This window comes from Cololabis saira, chromosome 21 (assembly GCF_033807715.1).
Source record: "Cololabis saira isolate AMF1-May2022 chromosome 21, fColSai1.1, whole genome shotgun sequence".
NCBI lineage: Eukaryota > Metazoa > Chordata > Actinopteri > Beloniformes > Belonidae > Cololabis > Cololabis saira.
The window spans coordinates 31,394,907-31,406,997 of record NC_084607.1 but is presented as its reverse complement, the minus strand read 5'-3'; the positions used below and the strand labels follow the sequence as shown (position 1 = coordinate 31,406,997).

The following is a 12,091-nucleotide window of genomic DNA, read 5'->3' as shown; positions in this document are numbered from 1 at the left end:
TTGTTTTTTTTCATCGGAGAAAGTCCAGGAGGACTTAAAAGAAAAGCATCAAAAGCCACACTTGAATTTGCTAAAATGCACGTTTACAAGCCACATATTTCTGGGAGACGAGACAGAACTGGAGCTTTTAGGCACATCGGTTTTCAAAAGCTCCAAAAACATGCAGCAGGACCTGCTTATGTTCATGGCTGTTCTGCTATATTGAGTGCTTTGTTGCCTTGAATCTGTGCAAACTATTATTAAGTTTCAAGACTATCAGGGCATCCTGCAGTGACCAATACTCCTCTGTCTAACATAGACCAGATGAATGTGGTGAGAAAGTTCCTTGCAAACCTGAGACACGTCTGTCACGTCAACCAGTCTTCTCATTCTCAGGAGTTCTTTGAAATGCTTAATTCTGTATTGAGCTTAAAACAGGGTTTAAATTGACTATCATTTTCCAGAGCTGGTGTCTCGTCGGCCCAGATACTCATCTTGAGTCTTTTAACAAACGGTACTCTTTCTAAAGTAATCAATAACTGTCAGATCGTATCCACACTCTGTGGTTATAGCAGCTGCTGCTCAGCTTAGCGCGCCATGGAGGCTGCAGCTCACGATTTAACACATATTCTATCTGTGATGTAAACTGATGCTTTACAAATGCACTGGATTTGAACTGAGTTGACCTTCCAGTTGAAAGGTCAGCGTATTGATCCCTGGCCCCGCCCCGCGCTGAAGTGTCCTTGGAGTGAATGTATGATGAGAAGCACCGTTTAAGCAGCAACTGTAGCCACCCGTGTGCAATAAACCTGTCTCTTTGTAAGTGCAATAACCGCTAAATACCTCACGTATTTTTGGAAATATTTGTAAATGTTTTGTAAATATTATCCGTTTTTTTGGTGTTTACTATTTTTTTTTCTCTTGTACATACTCTCTTTTCTACTTTTTATATTGCTCTTTTTTATTATTTAACTATTTATTGATTATTTCTATTTAACATTTTTTGTATAAACCGTGAGCGTGTGTGTGTTTTTTGCTGCTGCACGACTGAATTTCTCCTCTGGGAGATCAATAAAGTCTTCTATTCTATTCTATTCTAAGTGGGTTTGTTTGGACGGATGAACCAGAAGCACGTTGCAGAACCTTGTCTGTATTAAAAAGGTGTTACGTGAGCCCAGATTATTTACCGTTTAACAATATTATCCCAATAAATAAGGTTTTAAAGTTTCATTAGACGTCAAAAGTGCAGTTGTGGAGTGCAGGTCTCTGATAGATTATTCTGTCAGGATCCAGTGTTTCATGCAGCAGAGGTGCCTGATCCATCACTTTGACATACACTTATTACATCTACATTTCCACATGAGGAATGATTGAATAATATTGAGAGGGGTAATTAATTTAACGGAGGAGATTGCTGCAGGCCTGCTCTGCATCGTTGCCACGGTTCCTACAACGTTCCCCGAGCCAGAAGCAGCCGGCGTTCTTCTGAAACAACTACTGCAGCCAGTCTTACTCACAAAGAAAATATCAATTCATTTCCTTGTGTGTGTCTGGAATGATGGAGGAAATGGTGAAACTTGTCTGCTGAAAGTCTCTGACACTTCCCTTTGTTCATGCACTTCCTTGTGTTTTGGCTGTCACTTGGAGTTAAATAATATTAACAGTAGTGTTTCTTTACGGCCTAATGTCTGTCCTGGTGTCCATGTTTGGGATTTTCACCAGGCTATTCCAGCCAGCAGTTAGTCACGATCTGGGCCGTATTTAAAATGTAAACGGCCTGAAACCTTCCCTTCATGCTACGAGCAGGTGGGTGGATGAACTTGTTCTCTGGTTAAACAAGCTTTGTTTTGTAGAGCTGCATCAAGCGGCCTGAACTCCAGACCTTACACGTCCCCCAGGAGGTACAGTGTGTTTCCTCATCTAATTTCTTGCAAAGTATGTGACCAAACGAGGTACTCAGACACAGATAAAGGAGAATGTGTGTCTGAAGGCAATTCTTTATCTTTACATCATGTGTCTGGTTGTAGTCGCTAGGAGGAACCTAAACCATGATCACAGATAAGGGAAAAAAAAAACATTCATTTGCATTTTTGGATTAAAAAAAAAACAACAGAACAAAAACTGATCCATTTACTTTCAGTCAATGCTTTTCATATTGAAATGAGTCATTACGATCCATTAGTGATCCTGCAGATGGCCACTGCTCTCTGCCTTCAAGGCTGCTGCCCCCCAAATCTGACGTCACCAGCAATTACATTAAACCCTGCCTGTTCTGAATCCAGACACACTCTGTTGGGTCTTATTCCGCTCACGAGTGTGAAACAGTAAAGGTTAGAAGGATAGTGTTTTATTTTGATTTTTAAAACCCATTCTCATGACACCGGTGCTCTGAAAACCTCCTGTTGGTGTGTATGGATGGAACATCTGAGGAAATATTACACGTACACATGGCAGGTGCTGTTTAATCTCTCAATCACAGTGTTAAGTAGAGTGATGACAATGAAACCAAAAATACAACATCCAACATTGTACAATAAAAATGCAGTCTGCAGTGCTGTGTGCAGTAAGATCACTGAAGATTCGGTCTAAACTGCGCCCTCTGCTGGGAAACAGGCAGAACTGCACCCCAAACAAGAAGTTAAGGAATAATAAAAAAAAAGACAATGTAAAGTGGGATTGTGATATATTAAACTACGGAAGAGTATTAGGGCCAGGCAGGAGAAAAATAAAAATAATATTTTAGGGTTGGAAGATTTTTTTTCATTATGCACTTCGAGAAAAAAGTTGAAATGTCGAGAAAAAAGTCAAAATGTATTTCAACTTTATTCTCGAAACTCTGACTTTATTCACGAAATTTCGACTTTTTTCTAAAAATTGTATTTCAACATTAATCTCGACATTTCAACTTTTTTTTCGACATTTCGACTTTTTTCTCGAAGTACACAATAAAAAAAAAAAACTTCTCCTCTCAAATATTTTTTCTCGTGCATGGCCCTAATACTCTTCTGTAATTAAACACTACCAACCAAACCAAGTACAAATATATAAATATGAAAACACAACCTCCCTTATGAGATACATTATCCAACACACATGATTAATGATGTAATTTTGTTGTGTCGGGACAAATAAAGCTATTTCAATTTCAATTACAAGTTCTTCACCAACAGCCAGATAGATGAACATACATGAAGAGCTGTCCGGGTGCTTATTGGCAACGAAGGAAAACTTGCAAATAAAGACACTTATGAAGCAATGCAAAACTGATTTTGTGGTTAAACTTAAAAAGTCATGTACACATTTATCTCAGTCCATAAAAAAAACTCTCAAGCACAAGCAAAAATCTAAAACACTATAATTATGTTTTAGTCTTCAGATACTTTTCCAGGGATATTGAATATTTCTACATCTTCAGGAAGTCTGAAGACTGCAAACGCTGCTAATTTAATCTTAATCTAAATGGTGGATAAATTCAGAGCTGTGTAGATCAGATTAACTGTGATGCAGATGAACCCTAGGAGGTTGCAGAGGCTGGACAACCCATGGTAACGTCCAAACAAACTCTTAAAGGCTTTGTACTTGGGGTCCTGCTCCTTGAGCTTGGCAAAAGCCTCCCTTTCGCTGCTCAGACCAATCTGGTTCCCCAAGCCATGCTCCTCCTCCACCTCCCTCATCTGGAACATCACCTCTGTAGCCGCCGGGCCGAACCAGCGGGCATTCAGGCCGGCCATGACCAGCGACACAAAGAACAGACCCATCTGCAACATGACAGGAACAGAAAGAGAGAGTTGATTGAAATGACAATTGTGATTCATTTGCAAGTATTTTGACTTAAAACTTCCACTCAAGAAAATTCTGTGTGTTAAAATGCAATATTCCACCTGCAGACTTTCATGCCAGTCCAGCAACTCTCTCGGGTGGTACACGGCATACAAGGCCAGGCTGACGAAGTTGCTCCCCAGCAGGCAGTAGAAGTAAACAGGGAAGAGCTTACTCTGGACCAGGCCAAACGTATGCCGGGTTACCTGCTGGACCAGTGCAAAACCTGCAGGAATAAAGCAATGACACATGAATGCATTAACTAATGGGTGAAAATGGGTGTACGGACCAATACTAAGAGCAACTGTTTATCAATAAAGGGGGTCCAGCTATGGAATAATTTGGAAAAATAACTAAAACTATACACTACTGTAACCAAATTCAAAAATAAGTTCAAAAATAAAATATTAAATAAATATAAAACATTGATATGAGAATATTATAATAATACCATGATAGTAGCAAATTGAAGCAAGTGTTTGCATGACCGCTCTCCGCGGCCGTTTAGCCGAGGAGTTGGTGAAGCAGCACCACATCATACCAGTGCCCTGTAGGCCACTTGGTATGTTAAAAAAATGTTGTTTTTTTTACACACACCCTACTCTTAACCTCTGATCTCCGCGCTGTACAGTCTCTTGCCAAGAACCACTTAATTTATCACTTCTTGCAATTTATACTATGGTTTTTTTTTGTTTTCGTCCGTGTTTTTTTTGTCTTTGCTTACTTGTTACTTGTCCAATATATCCATTCTTTTTCAATGTTCGAACCCAAATTATTAGTTTTGTTTTGTATAAAACCTCCTGAGTCGAGGTTCATAAAAGGGTAGTCATAATAAGCCTTGGCTTCAGCCTATACCTTTTCGGTGCCACTTAAAAATATTGGACCTTTTTTTATGTTGTACTATGTTGTATCCAAATGGACCGAAATAAAAAAAAATCCAAAAAAAAACAAACTATGTCAGTGATTCCCAACCCTGGTCCTGGAGGCTACACCGTCCCACATGTTTTAGATGTTTCCCTTCATCAACACACCTGATTCTAATTAACGGCCCTAATTACAGGGTTCATACACATTTTAACCAACACATTTTCTATGACTTTCCCATGGCTTGGCAGAAAGTTTTCATGACTATACATGACCTCTAAAACATCAATGTATGAATGAAATATAGGAATAAAACTATGTAAAAAGTCACCACAGTGGAGATCTAATGACAATTATGGTTTTATACAAAATAAACATTTGTTTAAACAAACACTGATATACCAGCAATATGTTGTAGTATATGTTTTATAGTAATCTAATATAACTGTAATAACTGTAATAATAACTGTTGGAGAACGTGGTCACAAGATGCTAGACATGTCACGCATGAAAACGCACAAGACTTCGATACGAAATATTTATTGATCAATTTTAAATCTACCTTATAGGCTGTTATTACTAAATGTTATCATTAAGTGAGAAAAATAAATTCCATGACTTTTCCAAAACTTTTGGGCTGAACTTATTTTTCCAAAACCTTTTGAGGCCTTGAAAATGACATTTTCAAATTCCATGACTTTTCCAGGTTTTTTCAAAACGTATGAACCCTGTAATTACCTTGTACTCAAGGTTTTGCACAATTCTGTTGATGACACAGCCACTTGTATCACGGTGTGCTGAAGCAGGGAAACATCTAAAACATGCAGGACAGTGTTCCTCGAGGACCAGGGTTGGGAAACACTGAACTATGTAGCAGACACGGTTCCCGTGCTTGTGTTTCTCTTACCAGCAATGAAGGAGACCCAGAGCTGCATCCCCCAGGTGAAAGAAAGCACCAGGAGGTGCAACACCTTCACCAAGTCCGTTGGCTCACCCTCTGTTGCCATGGTATTGCTTTAAAGAAGAAAAAAAAACATGCAGTATGTACAGTCAGCCAAAATTAACCAGTTTTCTCATTGTTTATGGTCCACAGATCAAAATGCAATACAGTACTGTCTCAGAAATATGAATATTGTGATAAAGTTCTTTATTTTCTGTAATGCAATTACAAAAACAAAAATGTCATACATTCTAGATTCATTACAAATCAACTGAAATATTGCAAGCCTTTTATTATTTTAATATTGCTGATTATGGCTTACAGCTTAAGAAAACTCAAATATCCTATCTCAAAAAATTAGAATATTCTGGGAATCTTAATCTTAAACTGTAAACCATGATCAGAAATACCATGAAATAAGTATGTCTGTTGTCATTTTTAACAACAGATCAATCAATATTTCACAGCTGGGGTCTCTTCTATAGGTTGTGGATAGGCATCAGGTAACATAAAACAACTGGAGAAGGGGTTTATTGTCACCATTATCATTATTTTCATAATCATTATTATTTTTTATGGCTTTAAAAGAGTTTGTGATCTGCAGAGAAAGAGCTTTGCAGCAGCAGAGATGCGTCTGTTCTCCAGTTATAATCAGATAAGCAGCAGAGCGGGAAATGATGCAGTCTCCTGTCATTACCGTAATCTGTTTTAGCAGTATGAATGCAACTAATTAAATCGGACTGAACAAGTCAAATAACATAAAACAAAACCGAAGAACAAACTTCAACAACTGGCAACAAAGTATTTGTCAAGCTAACCTGCTTTAGCCAATCAGCAAAGAGAGTTACACAAGTTGAATGTCAGAACCAGAACCAGGTTTCCTTTCAGCTGGATAAATACAACCCCAGCTACAACCACAGCACGTCACACATGCCTAGAATAACACACTTACCTCCAGAATAACACACTTACCTCGGATCGTTGTTCATTAGAGCAGAACAATTTACCAGCTGTTTTCAAATGATCAAGCTGCACTGACTCTCTCTCTGTTATTGGACTCTGTCCTTTAGCCCCGCCCCTCGAGTAAACGGACCAATGGGCTTCCACCGTGGATAACACGTGACTGCTACATCGTTTCTAATTGGTTCATTTAACCTTCACTCGGTTTACACTAACAAAAACAATTTCTCATGTGGCGTGTGCGCACATAAGTTTTTGTTATAATGACTCTGAGCTTTGGTCCAGACCTTTTAGAGATCGTTCATATTTGAAATACATTTGAAATTGTATGAAATACGATCTTGTGCTTTAATATGATGTCCCTTACATACAAATAGATTCACTATAAAAACTAAGAGGAAAATAAGTTAAAATAGGTATTTAGTTATAGTTTATCACCTATATGATATTGAAATAACCTTTTTGTCAAATACTTGGACTGCTACTCTTTAACAGAAAAGTAGGGATACACAGAAATGTCCAAGTTCAGCATCCCCTGCATTTATCTCTCAAGCCTTTTACCAATCCAATGATTAATGCACTTAAAAATCCTTTAAGTTTCTTGTCAACATACAAAACCCCTCTTAACAGAACTGGTTTTCTTGTTTCTGAATTGCTTTTGAACATAAATTAATGTTCTAACAGCTGACCATACAAAGAATATAAAAATATGATATCAAGTGTTAATTTAGTATGATTAAGAATTACATATGTTGCTGCGTTGTTAATACCCTACTACTACTTAACGCAAGGGATTAAAAGTAAGCACATTTTTTTTCAATGTACAATGTATAATTGTTAATTTTATTTTAATGTGCATATATTATTTAATCTAGTTTGTTGAGCTATCTTTTTTTGTATGAAACTTTATTTCAATTTTAGCAAGTATAATAACATCAATATAAATGGCAGACATCATTCAATAATATAAAAACACAAACATACATAGGCATCATCATAGTCCAAAAAATATTAAATTATTGTCTTCACAAAAAAAACTACAATAAAGTGCAAGTAGTTCGTGACATTAACAATTACACTAAACATAATAGGAAGGCAATACATTCACATATCAGTAAACATTATTTTATGAGGTTGACAGTACAATTAATCAATTGTATCGTCTCAATTATACATTTTGAAATCAACTTTAAAAGGAACTAAGGATGGACAGGATTTGGAGAATTTTGCCTTATGAATGTGAAACTTCAATAAGAATCATTAAGTTGACCAATTGTTAAATTTTGTAATTTTGGTTTTCGTAATATAGTAAGAGATCTTTAGCTTCTAATTTAATTACATTTTAAATACTTAAAGTATGTTCACATATAAAACAAATGTATGATGGTCTCTTCGTCATGTTTACAAAATACACAACTGCTATCAATATCTACACATTTGGATATAAGTTGGTTGGTGGGGTAAATATGATGTAAAATTTTATATTGGACTTCTTTTAATTTGTTTGAGATTGCAAATGTATAGGGAAGGAGCCACGCTGTTTTCCATTGAATGTGAGAATTGTTGAGCATAATCTGTTCATCAGTTTTGAGGCATCTATCACGCAGCACAGTGAAGGAGGCGGGACTTAGACAGCGAGAGCCGCTATTGGGTAATTTTGAACCAACCGGAGCGCGCTTGAATTCCGCAGTAACCAATCACAGGCGTCCTGGCGGATGCTGCATCCGGATCGAGAGAAGACCAGAGCATCCTCCTCCGCCCAGCATCCTTCTGGTGAGATAATGCTCAAAATGTGACAGAAATGACAAAGAAACTGGAGTGTAACGGCAAAGTACACGGGGCACTGAGGCTTAACCTTTAGTCTGCCCGATGACTGCGATAAACATGTACATTTTTAATGACTGGCGTTTTTCTCAGCAGTCCGTTAGCAGCTAGCGTGTAGCTGGAGCTGGAGTGTTTGTGTTTGACACATCTGAGATCCGAGGAGGGAATTAGAGGTTTACACTGGAAACAGGACAAATATGAGACTAAACTCAGCCGTGGCTTTGTCTGTGGCTTATAGCCAGTACTCGAGTTGTAAAAAAAAATCAGGGGGGATGGTGGATTTTATCATATTGGGACAGATAATTTGTGCTGATTACAAATAATATAATATATTACAAATAATAGCACTGACCAAAACACCTGCAGAAATACTGCAGGAATGACATAGCAGCAGTTAAATGCAGCCTTCTGTAAGCTTTAAATATCCACTGGGCTTACATCAAATACATCAAAACACAACAATAAAAAACAGTTTTCTGAACTTATCAATATGACTCTGTCCTTCACAGGATAAGTAAAATGGATCACTGCAAAAAGTCCAAATCTTAACAAGAATATTTGTCTTATTTCTAGTTAAAATGTCTCATTTTAGTAAAAAAAATCTCATTACACTTAAAACAAGACTCCTCACTGGAAAAAACAACAATTTTCACCTGTTTCAAGTAGATTTTCACTTGAATAAGTAGAAAAATCTGCCAGTGGAACAAGATTCTTTTGCTTGTAATGAGAAGATAAATCTTGTCCCACTGGCAGATTTTCCTACTTATTTCAAGTGAAAATTTACTTGAAACAGGTGAAAATTGTCAAATAAGTTATTTTTCTGGTGATGACTCTAAATGTTGAAATAGCAGTAAAACAGCAGTTGATGAAATGACATAAGGGATGGAAAGGGGGGATGGCAGTTTTACAGGGGGGGTGATTTTGACTGTTTTTATTTCAGGGGGGGATGCCATCCTCCCTCATCCCCCCTCATCCCCCCTCACCCCCCCTCAACTCCAGTACTGGTAATAGCGATCCTCTTTCTGACATAACCATCAAGTGTGACGTGGACATTAATTTTAACACCGAGAAATAACCTGCCAGCGCACCAGGTACTTCCTGAACTGAAATCAGTATTTGTTCGTCATGGTTTCAAGCATGGTGTACATTATTATCTTGACAGAAAGTTTCTCAGACCAGTTAAGAAACTGTAAAACAGGTTGCATGGTTGGCAATGAACTTATTAATCATTTTATGTATGCCGATGATCTGACAATTGTGTCACCTAGCAGCGCTGGGTTTCAAGAGCTTCTCAATATATGTTCTAATTATGGTGTACAATTTGATGTGAATATAATGCTATAAAGAGTTCTGTTCTTATTAGCAAAGTAAAAGGAGATAAGGACCTCACTTTTCCATCCTTTTACCTGTCAGGACAACTGCTTCCTGCTTGCTCTAAAACTAAATACCTGGGACAGATCATCACTGATGACATGACAGAGGATGAAGATATGAATATACAGCGTTGTATTTTATATATGCAGGCTAATCTGTTGACCAGAAGATTTTCCTGGTGTTCAGAGAGGGTGAAAGTGGGTCTTTTTAGGGCTTACTGTACCCCTTTCTATACTGCACCCTTATGGATTCAATTTAAGAAAGCCAGAATCCATAAATTGTATTTTGCTTGGGAAATCAAGATGGTCTAGTCAGGGTTTCCGCGGGGTTTTAAAAAGTATTAAAAAGTGATAAATGAAAATTGCCAAATTTAAGGCCATTAAAAGTGTTAAATTCCCTGTCAGAGGTATTATTTTTTTTTTTAATTGGTATTTTTTACCTTTTACATTTTAAGCAGTCTATTTTATTGTCATTCACAAAGTGAAATAAATGTGAAACATCTGGTCAACATCAATGAGTCTGACACTTAATGTTGTGACAGTTTAAAAAAAAAAAAAAAAAATCTGAAGGTAGTGAAAAAGGTATTAAATTGGTATTAAATTTAACATAAGGATTGCTGTATAAACCCTGCTAGTGCAAGTGAACTCTTTTGTAAAGTACAAGTTATCACTTTTCATGCTCTTTTGAGGCGATTGATGTTCAAATTCATATGTCGACTTAATAGCTCTCGTAATGCCATTATTATGATGTTAACCAACCCAGTCCTCAGTGCTGTAAGATACCAGTCTGTTATGTGGAAACACTGGTATGACTGTTTTTAAATATTGTTGTATGTTTGTTTGTCTTTTTTAATGGGCCTGAGTCTAAATAAAAAGATTGATTGATTTTGCAATAATGGTTAAGATTTATTCTTTTTCATATAAATGTGAAGTGTATGCAAAGTTGTGTTATTGACTGTTACCAGTAACAGTCCTGCTGTCAGCTGGCTTAAGATAAATCTGTATTAATCTCTATGAAATGGGGTTTAAAATGACCTAGTACTAATAACGTAATGCAAATAATGAGAATAAAAACAGCTTTCTTTTTTCTTTTCAACATTTTCTGCAGAGAAACAATGGGACGCAGGAAGTCGAAGAGAAAGCCACCGCCTAAGAAAAAAATGACGGGCAACCTGGACACCCAGTTCACGTGCCCCTTCTGTAACCACGAAAAATCTTGTGATGTCAAAATGTTAGTAATTGTTTAATTCCCTTTTGCTCTTTGAATTGCACGTGACATGAGCATTATGATGACAAAATGTGTTTTCCAGGGAGCGAACTCGAAACACGGGGATTATATCATGCAGCGTGTGCTTGGAGGAATTCCAGACTCCTATAACCTGTATCCTTTTAACCATCACAGTAGCATTTACTTCATGTGGATTTGTGCCCTGATTGTTTGTAATTTTGTACTTATATACATTCTGGAGGAAAATGAATGTAACAATACTCAATGACTTAAGAAAGCAATGCAAACATGGTTGTTCCTTAACCTTTTCCCCTCAGATCTTTCTGAACCGGTGGATGTTTACAGTGACTGGATCGATGCCTGCGAAGCAGCTAATCAGTAGTCACGTTAACTTAAAACACCTTCTCTGTAACCTCACATTCTGCTCATCGACCTTGTTCCCACAGATTTAGCACAATGTAGCCAAATGTTTGTTTGTGTTTTTTATGTGTAAAAGTCTTAGTTGCACTTCTCAGTGTGGCTTCGTGACAGTGATACACACTAATGGCACTTTTCCACTAGTACCTACTCAGCCCGACTCGCCATGGTTTGGCGCTTTCCCACTAGGGGTCTAACAGTGCTGAGTAGATACTTTTTCCATATCTGTTCTGCCGAGGTTCTGTCGGGCTTGATCTGACGTCATCACACTACATGCCACCGATTGGTCGGGGGGTTGGCCAGTCAGATGTCTGAGTTTTGATATACAGGACTGTCTCAGAAAATTTGAATATTGTGATAAAGTTCTTTATTTTCTGTAATGCAATTAAAAAAAACTAAAATGTCATACATTCTGGATTCATTACAAATCAACTGAAATATTTCAAGCCTTTTATTATTTTAACATTGCTGATTATAGTTTACAGTTTAAGATTAAGATTCCCAGAATATTCAAATTTTTTGAGATAGGATATTTGAATTTTCTTAAACTGTAAGCCACGATCAGCAATATTAAAATTTCATTTCATTTCATTTCATTTTTATTTATTCCGTATCATGGAAATAGTTCACATATGTTCCATTCCATGATCGAAAAGGGGCAAGAAGAAGAAAGCCTTATATTACAAG

General features: G+C 37.1%; 1 protein-coding gene across 1 annotated transcript; it reads right to left on the bottom strand.

Moving 5' to 3' along the window:
• Window positions 1-2,425: 2,425 nt before the first annotated feature.
• On the bottom strand, window positions 2,426-6,660 carry tmem205 (transmembrane protein 205). The gene is made up of 4 exons (XM_061711569.1): window positions 6,575-6,660; window positions 5,570-5,676; window positions 3,861-4,024; window positions 2,426-3,737 (listed from the first exon to the last, which is right to left on the bottom strand). The coding sequence occupies exons 1-4, from the start codon at window positions 6,589-6,591 to the stop codon at window positions 3,435-3,437; spliced, it is 591 nt and encodes a 196-aa protein (XP_061567553.1). The 5' UTR covers window positions 6,592-6,660; the 3' UTR covers window positions 2,426-3,434.
• Between the last annotated feature and the right edge of the window lie 5,431 nt (window positions 6,661-12,091).

Bases quoted from the DNA above. Each gene is read 5' to 3' on its own strand.
- tmem205 (XM_061711569.1), bottom strand. The intron at 4,025-5,569 runs GTAAGAGAAACA...TTATTCCTGCAG, and splicing joins CTGGGTCTCCTTCATTGCTG to GTTTTGCACTGGTCCAGCAG. The intron at 3,738-3,860 runs GTGGAATATTGC...GTCATGTTGCAG, and splicing joins ACTGGCATGAAAGTCTGCAG to ATGGGTCTGTTCTTTGTGTC.